General features: G+C 40.1%; 1 protein-coding gene across 1 annotated transcript in view; it reads left to right on the forward strand.

Moving 5' to 3' along the window:
* LOC126458517 (uncharacterized) overlaps window positions 1-18,204 on the forward strand; it is a 703,126-nt gene extending 684,922 nt beyond the window's left edge. Inside the window, exon 7 of the mRNA XM_050095620.1 lies at window positions 14,869-18,204. Within this exon, the coding sequence (XP_049951577.1) occupies window positions 14,869-15,310 (442 nt within the window). The 3' untranslated portion in view covers window positions 15,311-18,204. The remainder of the gene's footprint in view (window positions 1-14,868) is intronic.
* The last annotated feature ends 5,957 nt before the right edge of the window (window positions 18,205-24,161 follow it).

Raw genomic sequence — 24,161 nt, forward strand, 5'->3', positions numbered from 1 at the left:
AGTCATGATATGTACAGTAACAGATTATACATGGCTATTTATGATGTTATGCCCACTTTGGCTAAGTAAGCTAGTAACTGGTTGTCAGGGCCGGTTCATGAACATTTTCCCACACAAGCAACTTATTATTTGGTGTCCCCCTCACCTACTCGTCCCTCATAATCATTCACTTATTTCAGTTTTTGCTACCAATTGTGATACACATTGTACACAAATCAATTAACAGTGATACTCAATGTACACAAATCCAGCATTTAGGCACCCATATGAGCTTGGTGCCCCAAGCAACAGCAACAAATCATGATATGTCCTTTGTAGAAGTCTTACAACTGTGACATCTCTGGCTTTCTTCTCAGCTTGGTGCTCCAGGCAGCAGTTGGTGTCATTTGGGCCATAAACTGGCTCTGAAGGGATTTAGGGGAGTGGGGGGGGGGGGAGGGGGGGGGCAGTGATTCTTTAGACATGCCAGTCCATATAGAAAGGACATCATTATAATGGAGAACATAGAGAACCTCATGCATCTGTTATCGGAAACACATTGCTCTTATCTGTTAATACACCTCTGTTGAAGGCTGTATAATCTATGTCATAGGCTTTATAATTATAAATATGATTTATAGACATTTATCCATATCTCTTCTCCTTTGTCAATGTTTTTAACACTTTTCTAGTCACATATACGGAGTTAATCTATGATCAGTTTTAAAAGTAGTTATAGCTAGTTTTATACCATATTTCATACATGACAAAAGATATGTTTACTATTTTTAAGAGCCTCAAATTGATTTACAATAAAATCAGAGCTATAAGTACACATAACGGGTCATTCCCACTACATAAAGACAATGCATAAAATTCTTTGCTGTCTAGTTGAATAACAAGTTAAAATAAGAGTTAACACATAGATAAACTAATCAACATATTGTATCCTCAGAAGGATCTACCATTGTGTTCCCCTAAAGAAAGTGTTGGCACATTTGAGATATTTTCACTCCATGTCCTCCTATGGAATTATCTTCTGTGGCAATACACTTAAAGTAAATGAACTTTTTTTTTTCAGAAGAAGTGAGCAGCAAGCACATTATGTAAAGCAGATTACTGTACATCTTGTAGGATCTTTTAAGGATCCTGGAGCCTTTACACTCACTGACCAATACATTTACTCCTTAATGTTTTTTGGTGCTGATCAAAATCAGTTTCAGTTGAACTGTGATTTACACATTCACAAGGCAAAAACTGGCACAGAGCTAATTTTCTTGTACACTTTGCCTTCTCATCTAGGATTTCGAACGGAGTTATGTATTCTGGTGAGATGATGTTCAACAAACTACCATCTATCATAAACCAAGAAATCAAGAACCTTACCAATTCAAAAGGAAATTGAAAGCATATATTATTAGCCACTGTTTCTACAAATTATCTGAATATCTACATTCAGGGATTGAAAAGTCCTGTTAACGATGTGGCAAGCAGCAGTATTTGTTTTAAAGCTGCATGATAGAAATGTACTGCAGATAAGACTTAGTATTTACAGATTTTGAAAAATATCATCTGAGAAAATCGCAAATAACAAATTAAGAAAACTTATGAAAACTCACATACATCACCAAAGTGGTGAAAAAATGGGATTTAAAATGGTGTGGTAATGTGATGAGATTAAGGTATGAAATTGGCTGAAAAAGTACTTTGTTGGCAACTTCCATATATGAGAAAAAGAGAAGACACTGTGCAGAATGGGAAAATCAAGTGGAGCAGGCTATGCAACAAAGAAACTTGAAAGAAGGCTTTTTCAAAGTAGCAGCTTTCGTATTAATTTGCTCACTTAAATTTAGATGACAAAAGTGTGAATAGTTTTAAGCTGTATAGTGATAGTTTATTGTTGAATCAGTATAAAGATAACATTTTTATGATTTTTTTAAATGCATACCTTGATTTGTTCTACACCCCTGAAACTATGGAACTTGATGAAAAAATTAACAAATAAACAATACCAAAGAGAGAAGTCAACTTACATAATTTGGAGTGCAAGGAGAGCACAAAAGTTCTTAAACTGCATGTAAGAAACCCTATAAAGTCATTACATGTTGCTTTTCATGTTGATAAATAAATCACTGCTGGTTGATTTCTATCTGCTCATGCTGTGAACATCAAACATTAGCCCAATAAATCTACTACTTGACAGCACCAATGGACCTTGAGAGGACATTTGCCAAGACTGTTGGTGCACGGTTTCTTTACCTAGTTCAAGTCCGCTCAAGGACTTGATGTTGCCCTTCACTGATGGTGATCATCCATTGCATAGAATGATTCTTGTTCCCCTCATCCCATGACTCGTTAAAATTTTCTGAATTTAATAAACATCTGGTCAATCTCAACAGAAAAAAATCTGTGACTCAGGAGCTACGATGATATTTATTTCTAGAGCAGGCACTTAAGGCAAGATAACAGTTCAGCATAGGTTGTAGCACATGTTGACTTGCTCATGATAATAGCATTAGTGTTCAGTCCAGCTTTGATATCTTTCAGCAGCTGTGAAATGAAGTTATAGACAATATTAAACCCGTGGTCCACTCTGTATTGTGTTTGCTGCATTATCATGTTTCTCTATGGCTGGATTGCTCTCTATCAAATGCAGAAGACAATGGCTGGAGTTCTTTTTGTAAATTAAATAGAGTTTTAAACACTAAGCTTCCAATTTGCCTGCAATGTGAAGTTTACAATCAGTGCATATATTACCAGTTTTGACTTGTGAAATGAGATAGGGTATTTCAATGCAAAAAACATTCGAAAGTGGACATTTCTCAGTGAGAAACAGAGAAATAGGTGTTATTGATTGTGTGGAAACACAGAAAAACAAACCAATGGCTCCAGAGAGGTAGATGCAGTATTTCTCACTTTCCAAAAAGCATTTGACTCAATACCACATCTATTCTTATTATCAAAAGTATGATTGTGTGCAGTCTCAAGCAAAATGTGTGTAATCCAATGAGAATTTTTTGGTAGGAAAAACGCAGTATCTTATCTTGGATGGAGAGTCATCAATATATGTAGAAGAAATGCCCCAAGGGCAGTGCCTAAACAGTTGGTGCACTATTTCTTTACCTACTTCAAGTTATCTCAAGGACTTGATGTCGCCTTTCACTGATGGTGATCATCCATTGCATAGAACTATTCTTGTTCCCCTCATCCCATGACTTGTTAAAATTTTCTGAATTTAACAAACATCTGGTCAATCCCAACAGAAAAAAATGTGTGACTCAGAGACTACAATGATACTTATTTCTAGAGCAGGCACTTAAGGCAAGATAACAGATCAGCATAGGTTGTAGCACATCTTGACTTGCTCATGATAATATCATTAGTGTTATCATAATCTAAATAAGGTTGGGACCCTTTCTGTTCATGTTCTACATTAGTGACCTTGGAGACAACATTAATAGCAACCTCAGACTTTTCACAGACAATGCAAGTATCTGTAATGAAATAGTGTCTGAAAAAAGCTGCACAAATATTCAGTCTGATCTGAATAAGATTTCAAAGTGGTGTTAAGACTGGAAACTTGCTTTAAATGTTCAAAAATGTGAAAGTTTGCACTTCAAAATGAAAACATAAAACATAGGAGCCTATGACTACAGTATCGAGTCACACTTGGAATTGGTCAACTCATACAAACACCTAGGTGAAACACTTTGTAGGGATACGAAGTGGGACAGTCACATAGGCTCACTCTTATGTAAAGCAGGTGGCAGCCTTCTGTTTATTGATATAATACTAGAAAAATGCAACAGTCTATGAAGGAGATTGCTTACAAATCACTCATATGACTCCTCCTAGAATATTGCTCGTGTGTGTGGAAACTGCACCATATAGTTCTATTAAGGGATATTGTATGTATACAGGGAAGGACAGCATAAATGGTCATAGGTTCATTTGACAAATGACAGAGTGTCAAAGAGATGCTGACAAAACTGAATAGCACATACTTGAAGACAGACACAAACTGTCTCAAGAAAGTCTCCTTATGAAGTTTCAAGAGCCAACTTGAATGATGACTCTTGGAATATACTACAATCCCTTACAAGTTGCTCATGTAAGGCTCATGTGAACAAAATTAGAGTAATAATCATTCTTCTCAAGTGCTGTAAGTGAATGGAACAGGGAGAAGCCCTGATAAGTGATATAACGGGAAATACACCCATCATACAGTTCACTGAATTGTAGAATATGACTAGAAGTTGTTGCAGAACTGGATCAGAAAACATAATTGACTGAATGATGTAACTAATAAAAATGAAGTGAGGTGGATGGAAAATGTAGCCAGGCAAGTGGCTGGTAAGTTGATCAAAGAAGTTTTTTGCCAAATGCCAAAAGACTGCAGTAGATCAATACAATGATCTAATGGAGGTTGGGCAGATGACAATAGAAAATGGGAGGAGCAGTGTGGATACATATCACTGAAGACCATAATCTATGGATATGTCTTGACTAAGCCGTCATGCACCATTGAATTTCAGATGGCTGATGATGATTATGAGGAGACCACTAGGTCCAGTCAATAGGATGAGGAATTCTGGCTTATGCAAAACACCTTGAAAAGGTGCATAAGGCATAATTTCATCCTGTTTTTGTAGCAAGCACGAACATAAGAAGAACTGCAACACCACAAGATGATTAGGTCCAGGCATTTTTTCTGTGTCAGTTAATTTTCTGTTCTGCAGTCTATCTGATTATCTGGCATTTAGGAGTTGATGTAATTGTTGAAAGGAATTAGAATACACACCAACACATTAAAACCCTAGGATATGAGATGACAGAGCAATATTAACTCTGCTGAACACATGCACACTATCGTATTCATCATTTTGTTATTTTTTATTTATTTATTCATCCGTAGACAACTTGTGTTGTATGGATGTTGTCAACTCTATACATGGAATGAGTATATACATAATAGTACTTCTAGTAGTACATATTTCTATGGTGCAACTTAATTCTTTGTACACAAAACAAATACACACCAATCTTAGTTACAAATAAATATAAATTTACAAATGTATTCTTGCATGGATTACACAAAACAAATACACACCAATCTTAATTACAGATAAATATAAATTTACAAAGGTACTCTTGCATGAATTGAGGTGAACACATGTCATTTACAGTATTCTTTGACAGTATAGTAACATTTATCTGCTAAATAATTTTTTCCTAAAGGCATGTATTCCAGTTTCAGCTTTGATCTCCTCTGAAAGTCTATTATATATTTTTATTCCATTAAATAATAAACTATTTTGGGTTTTTGTTTTCTTTTTTCGTATGAGATGCAAATGGTGGCAGGATCTAGTCCAGTGTTGGTGTATAGATCTGTTTTGTGTGTACTGGTCAATGTGTTTCTTTATATATATCACAGTCTGAAAGATGTATTCACATGGTACTGTCAAGATTCCCATGGTTTTGAATAAATCCGTACAGTGAGCTCTCTTGCTGCTTTTTGTTATTATTTGTACAGCCCTCTTTTGCAGCTTGAAAATTGCTTGTACGTTCTGCACATTTGTACCCCAGAAGGTTATGCCATAACTAATTATTGAATGCACATATGCAAAGTATGTAGTCTTAGCACATAAACTATTACATACTGACATAATTATCCGGAGTGCATAGCAAGCAGTAGCAATTTTCTTTTCTAGTGCTGCAATATGGTCAGTCCAGTTAAGCTGTGAGTCAACATGCATTCCTAGGAATTTTGTGTTTGTGACACAATCTATAAGTCCATCTTTAACTTTTAGGTCTATGCTATTATGTTTTTTATTTATGTGGAAATTAATACTGTTTGTTTTTTTAATATTGAGGGTTAATTTGTTGCTTACTACCCACTTGCATACATGATCGAGAGTTTCTTCAGCTTTGTCTCTCAATGTGTCTGGTGACTCATCACTGATAAGGATGCTGCTATCATGTGCAAATAGTATTGCTTCCCCGTATTTGACACTCTCTTGGGTAAAATATTCCGGAGGTAAAATAGTCCCTTATTCGGATCTCCGGGCGGGGACTACTCAAGAGGACGTCGTTATCAGGAGAAAGAAAACTGGCGTTCTACGGATCGGAGCGTGGAATGTCAGATCCCTTAATCGGGCAGGTAGGTTAGAAAATTTAAAAAGGGAAATGGATAGGTTAAAGTTAGATATAGTGGGAATTAGTGAAGTTCGGTGGCAGGAGGAACGAGACTTTTGGTCAGGTGATTACAGGGTTATAAATACAAAATCAAATAGAGGTAATGCAGGAGTAGGTTTAATAATGAATAAAAAAATAGGAGTGCGGGTTAGCGACTACAAACAGCACAGTGAACGCATTATTGTGGCCAAGATAGACACAAAGCCCATGCCTACTACAGTAGTACAAGTTTATATGCCAACTAGCTCTGCAGATGATGAAGAAATTGATGAAATGTATGACGAGATAAATGAAATTATTCAGGTAGTGAAGGGAGACGAAAATTTAATAGTCATGGGTGACTGGAATTCATCAGTAGGAAAAGGGAGAGAAGGAAACATAGTAGGTGAATATGGATTGGGGGGAAGGAATGAGAGAGGAAGCCGCCTTGTAGAATTTTGCACAGAGCATAACTTAATCATAGCTAACACTTGGTTCAAGAATCATAAAAGAAGGTTGTATACCTGGAAGAATCCTGGATATACTAAAAGGTATCAGATAGATTATATAATGGTAAGACAGAGATTTAGGAACCAGGTTTTAAATTGTAAGACATTTCCAGGGGCAGATATGGATTCTGACCACAATCTCTTGGTTATGAACTGCAGATTGAAACTGAAGAAACTGCAAAAAGGTGGGAATTTAAGGAGATGGGACCTGGATAAACTGAAAGAACGGCAGGTTGTAGAGAGTTTCAGGGAGAGCATAAGGGAACAATTGACCGGAATGGGGGAAAGAAATACAGTAGAAGAAGAATGGGTAGCTCTGAGGGATGAAGTAGTGAAAGCAGCAGACGATCAAGTAGGTAAAAAGACGAGGGCTAATAGAAATCCTTCAGTAACAGAAGAAATATTGAATTTAATTGATGAAAGGAGAAAATATAAAAATGCAGTAAATGAAGCAGGCAAAAAGGAATACAAATGTCTCAAAAATGAGATCGACAGGAAGTGCAAAATGGCTAAGCAGGGATGGCTAGAGGACAAATGTAAGGATGTAGAGGCTTGTCTCACTAGTGGTAAGATAGATACTGCCTACAGGAAAATTAAAGAGACCTTTGGAGAGAAGAGAATGACTCGTATGAATATCAAGAGCTCAGATGGAAACCCAGTTCTAAGCAAAGAGGGGAAGGCAGAAAGGTGGAAGGAGTATATAGAGGGTTTATACAAGGGCGATGTACTTGAGGACAATATTATGGAAATGGAAGAAGATGTAGATGAAGATGAAATGGGAGATACGATACTGCGTGAAGAGTTTGACAGAGCACTGAAAGACCTGAGTCGAAACAAGGCCCCGGGAGTAGACAACATTCCATTAGAACTACTGACGGCCTTGGGAGAGCCAGTCCTGACAAAACTCTACCATCTGGTGAGCAAGATGTATGAGACAGGTGAAATACCCTCAGACTTCAAGAAGAATATAATAATTCCAATCTCAAAGAAAGCAGGTGTTGACAGATGTGAATTTACCGAACTATCAGTTTAATAAGTCACAGCTGCAAAATACTAACGCGAATTCTTTACAGACGAATGGAAAAACTGGTAGAAGTGGACCTCGGGGAAGATCAGTTTGGATTCCGTAGAAATGTTGGAACATGTGAGGCAATACTAACCTTACGACTTATCTTAGAAGAAAGATTAAGAATAGGCAAACCTATGTTTCTAGCATTTGTAGACTTAGAGAAAGCATTTGACAATGTTGATTGGAATACTCTCTTTCAAATTGTAAAGTTGGCAGGGGTAAAATACAGGGAGCAAAAGGCTATTTACAATTTGTACAGAAAGCAGATGGCAGTTATAAGAGTCGAGGGACATGAAAGGGAAACGGTGGTTGGGAAGGGAGTAAGACAGGGTTGTAGCCTCTCCCCGACGTTGTTCAATCTGTATATTGAGCAAGCAGTAAAGGAAACAAAAGAAAAATTCAGAGTAGGTATTAAAATTCATGGAGAAGAAGTAAAAACTTTGAGGTTCGCCGATGACATTGTAATTCTGTCAGAGACAGCAAAGGACTTGGAAGAGCAGTTGAACGGAATGGACAGTGTCTTGAAAGGAGGATATAAGATGAACATCAACAAAAGCAAAACGAGGTTAATGGAATGTAGTCAAATTAAATCGGGTGATGCTGAGGGAATTAGATTAGGAAATGAGACACTTAAAGTAGTAAAGGAGTTTTGCTATTTAGGGAGTAAAATAACTGATGATGGTCGAAGTAGAGAGGATATAAAATGTAGACTGGCAATGGCAAGGAAATTGTTTCTGAAGAAGAGAAATTTGTTAACATTGAGTATAGATTTAAGTGTCAGGAAGTCGTTTCTGAAAGTATTTGTATGGAGTGTAGCCATGTATGGAAGTGAAACATGGATGATAACTAGTATGGACAAGAAGAGAATAGAAGCTTTCGAAATGTGGTGCTACAGAAGAATGCTGAAGATAAGGTGGGTAGATCACATAACTAATGAGGAGGTATTGAATAGGATTGGGGAGAAGAGAAGTTTGTGGCACAACTTGACTAGAAGAAGGGATCGGTTGGTAGGACATGTTTTGAGGCATCAAGGGATCACAAATTTAGCATTGGAGGGCAGCGTGGAGGGTAAATATCGTAGAGGGAGACCAAGAGATGAATACACTAAGCAGATTCAGAAGGATGTAGGTCGCAGTAGGTACTGGGAGATGAAGAAACTTGCACAGGATAGAGTAGCATGGAGAGCTGCATCAAACCAGTCTCAGGACTGAAGACCACAACAACAACAACATATTAGGAAGAGTATTGGCCCTAACACACTTCCCTGAGGGACTCCTATGTTAATATGTTCTGGTTTGGAAATGTGTTTTGTCAATCTGCTGAACTTCATTTGTGAGATCTCTACACACTGTACCCTATTTTCCAAGTACGATTGAAACCAATTATTTACTGTTCCCTTATTCCTAGTGCCTCCATTTTGTTTAGTAGTATTTTGTGGTCTACCGTGTCAAATGCTTTGCTAAGGTCAAGGAATATGCCTGTTACATGTTCACCTTCGTCAAGTGCTTCTAAGACAAAATTTGTGAAGTGAGCTACTGCTGAACCTGTGCTTCTTCCTGGCCTGAAACCAAACTGTTCTTTACACTGTAGGTTGTACTTGTTTAGGAAATCCATTAGTCTCTTTTTCATTATATTTTCTATTACCTTGGAAAAGGATGAGAGTAATGAGATGGGCCTATAGTTTTCTATATTTTCTGGATCGCCTTTCTTAAATAGAGGCAGGACTTTTGCACATTTTAAGTATTCTGGGAAGCAGCCTGCAGTGAAAGATTCATTTATGATGTGTGTCAAAGGATGTTGTATGCTGTCAATGCAGTCCTTCAGTAAGCACACTGGCACTTCATCTAAACCTGCTAATGTTTTATCCATATGGTTCAATTTTTGTTCAGGCTGTTTTTTGCCAAACTTTTGCTGTAGCTTGGTAGCAACACTGCTGAAGTACTCATTTACAGTATTTACTAGTGTATTTGGGTTATGTATAATAGCACCATTATGTTTAATTTGTATGTTTACTGTTTTTAATTTATTACTGTTTGTTTCCTGTTTGGTAACAGTCCAGGCTGCTTTAATTTTATTTTCTGCCTTTTCTATAATACTGTCATTGTGGGCTTTTTTTGCATCTCGTGATACTCTTCTGTATATTCTTTTGCATGTGTGGTAGTAGTTTAGGAAACCAGGATCGCTATGGTAGTTTTTTAACCTGTTCAGTTGTTTGAGTGTTGCAGAGGGTTTCCTTATTCCTTTGGTCACCCAGGTATTTCTTTTGTGTGAGTGTACTGCAGTTTGCACCTTTGGGAATGCTTCATCAAATCTGTGTTTAAATAGTGACATGAATTTAGAAAATTTCTTATTTACACTAGTTTCAGCATACACTTTTTCCCAAGTTATACTGTTTATTTGCTTGGCAAATTCTGATCTGTTTGGTTTGGAGAAAATCCTTCTGTATGTGTATGTTTTAGTTGTATTGTCTATATTTATGTTTAATTTTAGGATTTGACAGGAGTGATCAGAAAGGCCAAGGTTATCTACAATAATTTCACAACTTTCTTTATCTATGTCTGTGATGATGTGATCAATTGTTGATGATGAGTTTTTGGCTATCCTCGTGGCTCTGTTAACTAATGGTGATAACTTATAACAGTGTAATATATTCAAGAATGAGTTACAGAATCTGTCTGGGTTTTGTGTGTTTATATTTAAGTCTCCACAAATGAGAACCTTCCCTTTAGGATTCGAAGCCATGTCTAGAATCTGGATTAGTTTTGTAGTGAAAGTATCTATATCACCACTGGGTGAATGGTAAATACATATTATAGTTAACCTTTGTGCCTCATCTGTCTTGCTTATCTCTAAGGCTGATACTTCTATTGTTTGACCACTTGCACATGGGATGCTTCTGTGGGTTGTGTGTGTTGAGACTGTGTATGTCTACACAAAAGAAAACATGAACTGAAGTTTGTCTGCAGATGTAACAACTGGTAGTGCAACATTTGAAGATCTCAGTTCTGTCGTTATTGATGAAAGCTTGCTCAATCATAGTGTTCCATAAAGCTAACATTGAAGCACAGCAGGAAATCATCTGGTTTAATGTCACAAAGGAAGGTCAAGACTGAATGTTCTAAGAGGAACCAACAGTGATAGCCCTCTTCAAGTTGCATGGAAAGTTTTCTCAGTAAGATGTCTCTGCTTCACAAAACTGTCTTCGAAATTCTGCCATTATAGACAATGTTGAGAATAATATTTGAGCATGCCAAGGAAATAAGTTAATCACAGTAAAATATGGCAAGCAAGAAGAAATGTAAATGACTGTAATAGTTTGGCATTTGTACAAGAGGCCTAATAAAAATTCCCTCAGCTCAGTAAGATACCTGGAAAGAATGGCCTAAGTAAAGAGAGGGAGAAAGGATACACCAAAGAAATCCTGTATTAAACAAATCAGCAAAGACCTGAATGCTCATCACTTAATCATTGAGGCAACTAAACAAGTCACCCACGACTGGATACATGAAAGACTGCTGGAAGTGATGTCCTTGACCTTTGGTATTTTAATAAATCGCAATGTTACATCTTACTACGAACATCAGTATGTATTGCACTTACATAATTTTTATTATTATTCTTTTTCGTGTGTTTTTAAACTACCCCTGTTAATAACATGTCCTTTGTAGATACAATAAAACAGGCTCACTGCCATATACTGGTACCTTATGTAAATTGTAGACACTCTTCATTTTGTCGTATGAACATTCCATTTTACTGATTCTTTCACCTATTACTAGATCCTTCTAACAAATTTTCTTATGTGTTCCTTACATTAAAACTGATGTTTGGACTCAAAAGTTTTATTATGTTAGGAAACTCTTTAAAGAAATGGAGTGGTTTATGCCCAGATTAGATCAAAGCGTGCAAAAAATCAGTAAATTTCCCAATGGATAAATGAATCACCTAGCACAAAAAGAAAACTGTGTCTGTCAGTCAGAAGCATCCCTGAAGCAGACGCTACAGCTCATTGCAAGACAAAATGTTAAAGACAGTAGTACAAACTATGAAGAAATGCATTACAAGAAAAGATAATCACATCAAGCAACTCAATACAGACAATCTGTGCTGTAGGGAAGGAGGAAACTGGCAGAACCATGGATGAGAACCAGCAGACGGGTTTAAAAGTAAATGATACTTCCGCACTGTGTGCACTTTTTAACAAGCTTTTCATAACTGTTAGGTACTGAAAACAAGAGGCTGTCAGGTTCAGTATGTGCTGCTAGGTTAAACCTCAGACCAACCATTACAAATAACTTCAGTAATATGAAGATGAACCACACCACACTAGAAGAAGTAATTTCCATCACAAAGTTATTAAAATCAAAAAATTCTATTGGTTGTTGTAACACTTCAACAAAGTTAATTAAAGAGATTGTTCTGAGTTTATTATCAAATTTAATTATTTGTATCGTGGACATTTAACACCAGAAAATTTTCCAGTTGGCTGAAACATGCTGAAGTTAAACCTCTGCATAATAAAGAAAATAAAGAGATACCATCAAATTGCTGCCCAATTTAACTTTTTCCAGCATTCTCAATAAGTTTAGAAAAGGTAAAATACGAGTGGCTTCTTAACGATCTGACTACAAATATTGTATTGTCAAAGTCACAGTTTGGATTTCTAAGGAATTCCAATACTGAGAACGCTATTTATACATACAGAAAGAATGTGCTTAAGCTGTTAGACAATAAATTACAGACTACTGCTATATTCTGTGACTGTATAAATCACAAAACTTGTAAGAGGTTTTCTCACAGCAAATTATGACAGCAAGCTAATAAAAATGGCTGACAATATTTATTCATTTGGCAGGTGAATACGACAGAAATGTTAAAGTGCTTAAACAAATCTTAATTTGTAATGCAGATGTTATCAGACACAACTGATACAAAAATAATTCTTTGTTACTTTCACACCATATCAGATGGGATCTTTATCTGGGGAGAGGTGTGGCGGAGTTTCATTCATCGAACTAAGCTAAAGTTTCCTGAGCCCAAAAGTATGTGATATGAAAGTATGTAGTTATCCCAGCTCAGTTACACTATGTTGGTAGCTGCTGAGCAAACATTGTCTCCACGTACACGTACACCATAATTACTTTACCACAAAAACATTTGGGTTCACACTGATCTGGTATGAGATGATCCCGGGAGAGGGGGGGGGGGGGGGCACTGGGGACCGAACCGCACAATAATTCTGAGTTCGGTGCAGGGTGGCAGCTGGGTGGGTGGATAGCTGTGGCCTTTTGTGGGGTTGTGAACCACTGAGGGCTACTGCGGGACAAAGCCTCTCCATCGTTTCTTGGTCCTCGGTTTAAATACACAAGTATGTAATACCAATTACTTGTTCTTTGAACTCAAGAAAATCCTGCAGAGGCCTGTTCAAGGAATTGGGTGTACTAACTACTGCTTTAATGAAATCTGTCATAAATAATACACTATGTGATCAAAAGTATCCAGACACCTGGTTGAAATGACTTACAAGTTCATAGCACCCTCCATCGATAATGCTGGAATTTAATATGGTGTTTGACCACCCTTAGCCTTGATGACAGCTTCCACTCTTGCAGGAATATCTTCAGTCATGTACTGGAAGGTTTCTTCAGGAATGGCAGTCCATTCGTCATGGAGTGCTGCACTCAGGAGAGGTATCGAAGTAGGTCAGTGAGGCCTGGCACAAAGTTGGCGTTCCAAAACATCCCACAGGTGTTCTATAGGATTCAGGTCAGGACTCTGTGCAGGCCAGCCCATTACAGGGCTGTTATTGTTGTGTAGCGACTCTGCCACAGGCCATGCATTATGAACAGGTGGTCGATCATGCTGGAAGATGAAATTGCCATCCCCAAGTTGCTCTTCAACAGAGAGAAGCAAGAAGGTGCTTCAAACATCAATGTAGGCCTGTGCTGTGGTAGTGCCATGCAAAACAACAAGTGGTTCAAGCCCCCTCCATGAAAAACACGCCACACCATAACACCACCGCCTTCGAATTTTACTGTTAGCACTACACACGCTGACAGATGACGTTCACCGGGCATTTGCCATACCCACACCCTGCCATTGGATTGCCACATTGTGTACCATGATTCATCACTCTAAACAACATTTTTTCCACTGTTTAGTCATCCCATGTTTATGCTACTTACACCAAGCAAGGTGGTGTTTGGCATTTATTGGTGTGATGCGTGGCTTATGAGCAGCTGCTCGACCATGAAATCCAAGTTTTCTCACCTCCTGCCTAGGTGTCATAGTACTTGCAATGGATCCTGATGCAGTGTGGAATTCCTTTGTGATGGTTTGGATAGATGTCTGCCTATTACACATTACGACCCTCTTCAACTGTCGGCAGTCTCTGTCAGTCAACTGACGAGGTTGGCCTGTATGCTTCTGTGCTGCATGTGTCCCTTCACATTTCCACCTCACTATCACATCAGAAACAGTGGACCTAGGGATGTTTAGGAGTGTGAAAATTTCATGTACAAGCATATGACACAAGTGACACCCAATCACATGATCACATTCTAAGTCCATGAGTTCTGCAGAGCACCCCATTCTGCTCTCTCATGATGTCTAATGACTTCTGAGGTCACTGACACAGAGCGCCTGGCAATAGGTGGCATCACAATGTAGCTAATATAAAAAACGTATGTTTTTGGGGCTGTTTGGATTCTTTTGATGACATAGTGTATATCTATTTTACAAACCAACAGCTGAATTCATAAAATCAATACCAGATATAAAAATATCCTACACAAAGATGTAATGTCTCTTTTTTTGATCAATAAAAGTGTCCATTATTAAGGACAATACATTTTCAATAAATAAGATTGAGTTTAAGAGGCACTTAAAGGATTTCTGATTAGCCAGTTATTTCTACTCCATTTGTGAATTTCTTAGTAGAGCCAGCTGATGTGCATATTATTAATAATATCAAATAATGCAAGAGTTAAGTAACATTTGACTTTTTCACATCTTTAGTGCAGTAATGTGATCGTTGTATGTAAGTGCTGTAAATGCTTTCTATTTGATGATGTATGGCTACAATGGCCTAAGAAGTACTTTTTCACCTCAGTGTAAGATGGCTACTTTCTGTTGCAGGGTGGTGATGAATGCAAAACTTTTTGTGGTGATGGGCCTGACATTCACATTGGATGTGGTGTCAGGTATGTGGGTGAATTCCCCAGCGTGGGTCTGGTACATTCCTGATACTGTGAACGTGCTGCAAGGAGTGCTCATCTCAGCTATTTTTGTGCTGAAACGGCGTGTGCTGCGTGCATTGGCTCGCCGCCTGGGCCTGCCGTGGGGCAGCTCTGGCTCAGATGGGGGCACAGGGGGTGCCAACACACCGCCCTCTGCCTCTGCTACATCCCGAGCTGTGCGTGCCCGTAGCCTCACCCCAGCTGCTGCTGTTGATACACCCATCCCACTCAAGAGCACACCCTCAAATTCCACACTCCTCACAACCATCAGTATCAACAACCACAACAACAACAACAGCCATCACATCCAGCGCAAGTCTTTCGTCACCACCAGGACTTGAACACAACAATCACATGTGTAACTACTATTTCTCAGAGCTCAGTCTTATTTCTTTGTGCTATTTACTATATACAGTGTAGGTCATACATAACTGGAAGTCATATGTGGACTAGAACAAGCTGTGAAAGACTACACATTGAAATGTCATTTCGAATTAGTCACGAAATTCAGACCTGAGAAAGTTAAGTGAAGTTCAGAAATGTTAAGGTACGATTTTCATCACCTAAGGTAAACAAAACACAAACATGAAACAGTACATCAACAAACCACGAGGTATGGAGAAATGGATTGTATAACAGCTATTTAAACATTTCTTTACTGTCATTCTATGCTCTTCCTGATATTCCAGCTAGAAATGATTAAGTTAATTTTTTGAGGATGGTAAAAACCCAATGTTTATTACACATTTGCTGTATAAGGGAAAAACACTGCTGATTTATTAAATACATTTTACAAAGGATCCTCAGCACCCCAATTTCTTTCAAGCATCCTGCCAATTTTGCATACGGCTAATTTTTGCTCTTTATTGGCTTAATCTCATAACTACATGTTTCTGAATACATTTTGCAAAACTTTTTACGCTTATCCTAAGGAATGGACTGTGTATGATAACTCGTAAAATGCCCTCCAAGAGAGATATTTTCATTCTTTCTTCATCACACTGTACTAGGATATATTAAACACATCTCATTATTAGAGCATGGTCATATGATGGTGCCTGGGTTTGGATTCTGGTGTTCAAAGAAATTTTTGTCACCATTATTTATTCATAGGCCATGGGGAAAGAGTTGGTGGTGTAAGATTCCTGACCACACATATATGTGCCAGTGTCTTACATGAAGGTACTATAAATAAGTCTCTTGTATGTGGGCATGTGCTATTGTTGACAGACATACATCCACTGGATAATGACATTAAACTCAATGGCATCCTTATTGTTATTCAGGAGAAGTATACTATGAGATGACACTAGCTTTCACACTATGTTACTTCCACATTAACATAAATACCATGATACTTCTAAACACACCAACCACAGTCAACACACTACATAGCTACGGATCTGATACATTGGACAAATGCTGTAGGAAATTTCTGGTAGAATGTAAATGCAAAAAATGAATTATTCATTATCCAGACATGTCATGTCATTAGAGCTAATATGACAAAAAACTTATCATACCTCAGAGAATTAATGATTATCCATTAAATATTTGCATAAAAGCCCTGCACTCCAAATCTGGGAGAGGGGGGTGGTCCATGTGTACCTTCTTGCTCCACCTTGCAGATGCCTCTGTTTCGACATACAGTAAGATGAAATGACATCCACCTGCAAAGTGTGCACCAGACATTCAGCCAAACACAAAACAAGGATAAGCAAAATTATGTACTCTTCTGTGTCTCTAATCAGTCTCGCTTTAGTAAATTATTACTATTGTAGACTTTAAATAAGGTAGGATCAGTGAAAGAAAATATGATTATACTTATGTATTCCATCCTACAAGGAACAGCTACTTGGTAGAGTTCCCTTTGTTTCTGAGTTGTTATGAGCATCATTTCATGTATCTAAAAGAGGAGAAGAACAGAGTTATTGCAGAAGTAAATTTTTTGCCATAATTTATGTTTCCTCATGATAAAAACAAGTACTTTTGATTTTTTTTGTAGTTCCTGTATTAGTCAATTCATTTAATACTTATTTAGCAGTATGGAAATCTTTCCTGAAGTTCATCCTGATATTCTGTAAGTTCCCTACTTGCAGTCAGTTAAGGATGATTTCTAAATTACATTACAAAAAAATTAAATTGTTGACTGTCCTTGAGCACAATAAGTAAAACTGCTATACAGTTTAACGTGTCTTTTTCTGTGCTTGAGCACAATAAGCAAGACTATAAAGTGTAACCTGTCTGTTCTTTTCCAAACTATATTCATCATTTCCCAATATTTTTCTTGTGTACTGAAGTGAACATTTTAACTTTAATTTTTCTGAGAAAACACAATAGTTTTCTTTCCATGTGTACGTTCAAAATGTATTCTCTCCCCTATCCTGTTCCCCTCAAAAGTGCAGCACGTCTAATATCAAGTCAGTTTTCTAAAAGTAAAAAAATTCCTTCTGCTTTCAGCATTAGTTAATTTTTTACGATATATATGACTATGAGACATGATAAATACAACACTAAAGAAAACTTAACTTCTTTGCTGCAGTGGAAGATTAATTGCCAGAAGTCTTTTTGTACATATTTCTAGAATGTCACAATTTCTTTTATTTGTTAACTTTAGTCCTGTTCTGAATTAGGAGAGTGAGCAGTTACTGCACTTAGTAAACAAGCTGTTTTGTATAATTGTATATTATGCTTCAAGTGCAGTTGTCGTACAGAGCAACCAACTGAAACTTAATTTGAAAGTACCTGCTTTTGAACCACCAATGATTTATCACAATTTATTACTGCTTTTATATTGACAACATTTTTTGATGAGGTGGTATTCTTAGTTTTTAATATCAACATTTCTATAAAGAAAAGCTTTACAGATATAAGACTGAAATTGATTTGTCAATTATTTACTTATGTCAGTGTTGTATTACATAAAAACACTGAATTTTAGATGAAGTGTTTAATTATTTGCACAATAAATGTTGTGTATTGTTGAAAAACCTGCACAATAAAATACATCAAAGTCTTTGAATGTTTTTGTCTAGTGCACCTTCAGAGACATTCCATTCTGTAATAAAATGTAAAAGACCATAAAACCTTGACTAATGCATTCTGTAACTGCAGTTAGTGCAACATGATTCACTGTGCCACAAGACATCTGCATCTGAATGTTTTGCTTAAACATAATCAATAATTATGTTAATTTGTAAAATATTGAACAAATAAAGTGTCTGGTGTCTGTCTATATCTGGTAGTGTACCTACACAAAATCAAAAAATTTGTCATCAAATCTCTCTCTCTCTCTCTCTCTCTCTCTCTCTCTCTCTCTCACACACACACACACACACACACACACACACACACACACACACACACACACACACACAGCAAGAAAGAGTGAGAGTTTTAGTTTATATCATATATGTCCAGTTCAATAGACTTCTCATCATAATGCTCTGAATTTCAAAGTAGTTTTGCTATCTGTAAACTGTATACATACTGGAAGCAGCTGTAATATTGCAATGTCCTCTTCAAGGAACTTTGTATTTGACGCTCTCATATCTACATTCATAATTTTTGCAAAAGGCAATCTAAACACTACTAATAAAGACTCACCCCAATTTATTCACAACAATATGTTTCTCAGAAACTGTGCAAATTATATTCGTATTCCAAAGCAAAGTCCAGTCCACATCATATCAAAGTTCTGTGTATGACAAATAGGGTCCACAATGTAGACACCTTAGGCAAACCAATACCATACTAACCACCCACTCCACAGATCACACCATAACTGACTCAGTTCAGTCCTGCTCTGACTATGCCACATTCTGGTGTGGTCTCATCAAAGTGTGCTCCTGATGACATGTGCACCATGGGTATTGGCACCACAGCAGTTGACAATAATGTTGTGCCAGCTACTAGATTTCCATAGTGTCATCAGGTGGCACCACTACATTCAATCCTACCCATACACCAACTGCTGGGTTAGAAAATGCAGGTGGTGCGTAGTTCAGAGGGGCAACCATCGGGAAAGTTTTCTGCAGAAGGCAGAGGCAGGGTGAGGCTTTATGGAAGTTGCATGAGTCACAATAGGACCAGAGTGACCACAGGGGGCAGAGAAGCATATGGCTGCTGATGAAGATGGTAAAGGTGAAGTTGATTTACATGGTACTGCAGAAATCTGTATGCAGAGGCCATGGTGTACATCTGGGAGCCATAGTGAATGGATATCATCGCATGGGTCTATGTTGGGTGGAGCATGAACTGATGGGCACACAATGGGGTGCTTATCCAAAAGGGTAGGCAACATATCCTAGACACTGCAGTGAGGTAGGCCATGCAGCCACTCCCCCCTAAGATGCAGCCCTTGACTGGGGGGAGGGGGACAGCCCTGTAGGTTGCTACAAAACTATAGGAGGCATTAGACAGCATTGACTTGTGGATCAGGATGCTGAAGATGTAGATAAATGATTCTGCACAAATGTTGGTGGCTGGGTGAAAGGTGTTGTGACTCGCGGATCATTCAAAGCGCCGCCACGCAATTACGCGCGTCCTCTACGTGCGGCGCTGTCTGCCAGCCATGCAGCAGCTGCGCCACCTAAGCAGCCAGCCGAGCAGCAGCCGCTAGACTGGGGCTCAGTGCTCATTCGAATGCTAACGTGTACACATGTCTTGCTTGTCAACTTACTCTGTGACTTATATGTATTGTGTCGTTCTGAAATATATTTGTTAAACTTGACGTTATAACAATTGGCGACGAGGTAGTGGATTTTTCCTTTTCACCATTGACCCACAGGTTTCCATGGCTACTGTTGAGCAACTATTGCAAAATCTCCTTGAACATCAAACGCTTCTAACAGCGGCAATTCGCGATTTCATTGCGGCGTCAAATGTGGGGCATTTCTCGTCGTTGGCTGTACCTCCTTTTCCTCCTTACGACGAGACGGCGGAAGACTGGTCTGATTATGAAAAACATCTTCGACAGCACTTCTTGGCATTTCATGTCACGGACGAACAACCATGTAATCCTCTGTTCCTTTCCTGGATTTCAGCTCAAATGTATCGGTCATTGTCGCAGTTGGCACCTTTGAAGGATCCTGCATCTTTGTCCTTTGCTGAAATGTGCTCACTTCTGTCTGTCTATTTTCAAAAGCAAACGCATGTGGTAGCCTCTCATGTTGCCTTTTATCGTTGTCAAAAACAGCCACATCAATCCTATCGCGCTTGGGCTACTGAACTTCACGGCCTCAGTCGAAAGTGTCAATTTGTTACTGACGTTCACAAAGAGTCCTATGTCAATTCCATGGTATGGGATGCTATTATCCGGTTGGCGCCTGACAACGAAGTTCAGCAACGTGCCCTTCAGTTGGCGAATCCGACTCTAGATGAAGTTCTCTCCATTGCGCTGTCTTTTGAAATTTCTCGCGCCACTGGGGCGCAAATAGAGGCGTGGGGTGATGTCAGGGAAATACAACCTCTGTACGCTGATCACAACGCGTGCCGGCCGACATGGCCGCAGTGCACTCTCACGCGCAGCCTCGGCCTAGCCATCAACAACCCGCTAAGAAACTGCAGCAAAACCCCCGGCAACTTCCTTCATGTCCGCGGTGTTTTACGAAACATTCATGCGAGGATTGTCCCCAACTTTGGGCTGTGTGTCACAATTGCAAAAAGAAAGGTCATGTGTCTTCCGTTTGCAAATCCAACCGCATGCATGATGTTCATGAACATGACGCTGATTCTGATTCTGTGTTGTCTGTCAATTGCACTTCTTCCCTTTCAGGGAAGTTATTCCTCACTGTCCAAATCCTTGGTCGAGATGTTCGCATGCAAGTGGATATTGGTTCTGCTGCCACTATAATTAATTCTCAGACGTATCTTCAGTTGGTTCTCCACTCCTGTCACCTGTCACTCAGCAATTACGTACGTACAATAAACAGAAGATTTCTCTCTTGGGACAGTTTAATGCTGAGGTATCTTACAAATCCGTCATTCACACTGTTCCCATATTTGTGGTCGACCAGAGCAACGCAGAAAATCTTTTTGGTTTCGATGCCTTTCGCGTTTTTGGGTTCTCCATAGATGACTCTGTCAATATTGTCGCTGATGCTATTCCTTATGCTCAACTGGATTCCTTGTCGACGACATTTTCGTCCCTTTTTTCTCCTTGGTTAGGCCGTGCAAACGACTTTGCAGCTCATATCACACTCAAACCCACTGCTCAGCCTAAGTTTTTTCGGTCTCGGCCAATTCCTGTGGCCCTTCGTGATCGGGTAAAACAGGAGTTGGATCGTCTCACTACTTCAGGGGTCTTGCTTCCTGTCACTTCCAGTGAGTGGTCCTCTCCTGTCATTGTCGTTGCTAAGCCAAATGGTGATATTCATCTCTGTGGCAATTTCAAAGACACAGTAAATGCTCAATGCCTCATCGACACTTACCCTATGCCCTGTCCTGAAGAACTGTTCACTAAACTTGCTGGAGGCCAGTATTTTTCTAAAATTGACCTGTCAGAAGCTTATCATCAACTTCCTCTCGATGCTGCTTCCCGGCAGTTTCTGGTCCTTAACACGCCTTTCGGCCTCTATCAATACCAACGCTTGCCATTCGGGGCTGCTAGCACCCCTGCTCTCTTTCAGCGATTCTTGGAACAATTATTGCTCCCTGTCCCTGGGTGTATCAATTACATGGACGACATTGTTGTCACTGGCTCCACCACTGAAGAACATCTTCAAAATCTCCGCACACTTTTTCATGTCTTACAGACTGCCAGTCTTAAGTGTAATCTTCAGAAATCACAATTTTTTCAGGCATCTATCACATACTTGGGGTTTCAACTCTCTCGGGATGGTATTCGTCTGCTTCAGCAAACTGTCGCTGCGATCAATGCCCTTCCTTGCCCTACATCTGTTAAGAAACTGCAGGTCTTCTTGAGGAAAACAGCATACTATCACAAGTTCTTACCGTCTGCGGCTTCGGTGGCTCAGCCGTTGCATCGCCTCTTGCATAAAAATGTGCCTTTTCACTGGTCCGCATCATGCGAAGCGGCTTTCCAGAAATTGAAGACTATGCTGAAACAGGCCCCGTGCCTGGCTGCTTATCGACCTGGCCAACATCTTGTTCTTGCCACAGACGCCTCTCAATACGGGGTTGGTGCAGTCCTTGCGCACCGTTTTTCTGACGGTTCGGAACAACCCATTGCTTATGCCTCCAAAACGCTCACGGATGCCCAACAAAAGTATTCTCAAATTGAAAAAGAAGCTTTGGCCATTATTTATGCTCTTCATAAGTTTGGTGTTTTTCTCTATGGCTCAAAATTTCATCTTGTTACGGATCACAAACCACTTGTTTCCTAGTTTCATCCATCAATGTCACTTCCCGACAAGGCTGCACACCGCCTCCCGCGTTGGGCTCTTTACTTGTCTCGTTTCAATTATGAGACTCATTTCCGGCCAACGGCTCAACATGCAAATGCTGATGCTCTGTCGCGCCTCCCATGGGTCCTGATCAGGCATTCAATAGGGACGAACTTTTGTGTTTTCACCTGGATGTTGCCGAGCAGCAGGTTGTGGACGGGTTCCCCATCACTGGGGACAGGCTGGCGGCTGCTATGGGTTCTGACCCTACCCTCTCCCGGGTTATACTCTGTATTCAGAAGGGTTGGCCAGATCGCCCGTCCGCTAAGACTTCTGATCCGTTGCGGAACTACTACGCTTTGCGCTACTGCCTCACGGCTAGGGATGGTGTTATCCTCCTCTCCACTGACAATGCTTCGCCGCGTGTTGTGGTACCTGCGTCTTTGCGTGCTTCGGTCTTGCACCTCCTTCACCAAGGGCACTGGGGTGTGTCTCGCACAAAATCTCTGGCATGCCGTCATGTGTACTGGCCTGGCATCGACTCTGAAATAGCACACATGGTCGCTGCCTGTGGCCCCTGTGCGTCACAGGCCGCTGCCCCGAAGTCATCTTTGTCACCGTGGCCTTCGCCTGAGAAGCCCTGGGAGCGCATTCATGCTGACTTTGCGGGACCTTTTTTAGGTACTTATTGGCTCCTCGTAATTGACGCCTACTCTAACTTTCCTTTCATTGTCCGTTGCACGTCGCCTACCACCGCGGCAACCACCAGTGCTCTCGCCCGCATTTTTTCTTTGGAAGGCCTCCCCTCTACTCTTGTTACTGATAATGGTCCACAATTTGCCTCTTCCAAATTTGTGGATTTTTGTGCTCGTCACGGCGTTATGCATGTCACAGCCCTGCCGTTCCATCCACAATCCAACGGTGAGGCTGAACGACTGGTCCGTACATTTAAGGCTTACATGTGGAAACTTCTGACTTCTTCTGCTGCTGATGATGTGCTTCTCCAGTTTCTGGCGTCTTACCATTTCACCCCCATGGGCGACCACAGCCCGGCAGAGATCTTACATGGCCGACAGCTACGCACGCTACTTCATCTTCTGCGGCCTTCCACCTCATGGCCGCGGGTGCCTTCACTTGGCCGGTTCACCGATGACGACCTCGTCTGGGTACGGGGATATGGCAGACGGCCAAAATGGAGCCCGGGCCGCATCTTAAGACACTGTGGCAGATGCCTGTATGAAATCCAGATGGACACGGGTGTTGCAGTGCGTCATTCGGACCAGCTTCGGCCTCGTGTGCAGCAACACCTGTTCCGATTGCCGCTACACCACTTTTGGCCCTACCTGACGCTCGGGATCTTAGCATCTATCAATACTCACAATGCAGCCCTCTCACCGTCATCGCAATGCCAGCGCAAGAACGGATGCCACCAGAAGACGTGCCCATGCAGGAACCGGATGACCTTCCTCTGTCAGAGCAAATCTCCTCGCCTCCTCCTCCAACGGACGCCAACACATCGCCCATGTCTCCTGTTATATCAACTGGACTTGCCGCAACAGGCAGATTGGTGCAGGGGGCCTCAGCAGATTCGACCCCTATGTCTCCTGTCATCTCAACCCGTTATCATTGGGGACACTTCCGTCCGTACGGGAAGCCTCCTCCTCGAAACTTTACGGCGAGTCAAACAACGCCTATGGACGTTAGCCATCTCCAGGACACCTCCATCAAGACCAGTGCAACAATTTCAAAGGGGGTAAAAGTGTTGTGACTCGCCGATCATTCAAAGTGCCGCCGCGCAATTACACGCGTCCTCTACGTGCGGCGCTGTCTGCCAGCCATGCAGAAG

Source organism: Schistocerca serialis, chromosome 2, assembly GCF_023864345.2.
Source record: "Schistocerca serialis cubense isolate TAMUIC-IGC-003099 chromosome 2, iqSchSeri2.2, whole genome shotgun sequence".
NCBI lineage: Eukaryota > Metazoa > Arthropoda > Insecta > Orthoptera > Acrididae > Schistocerca > Schistocerca serialis.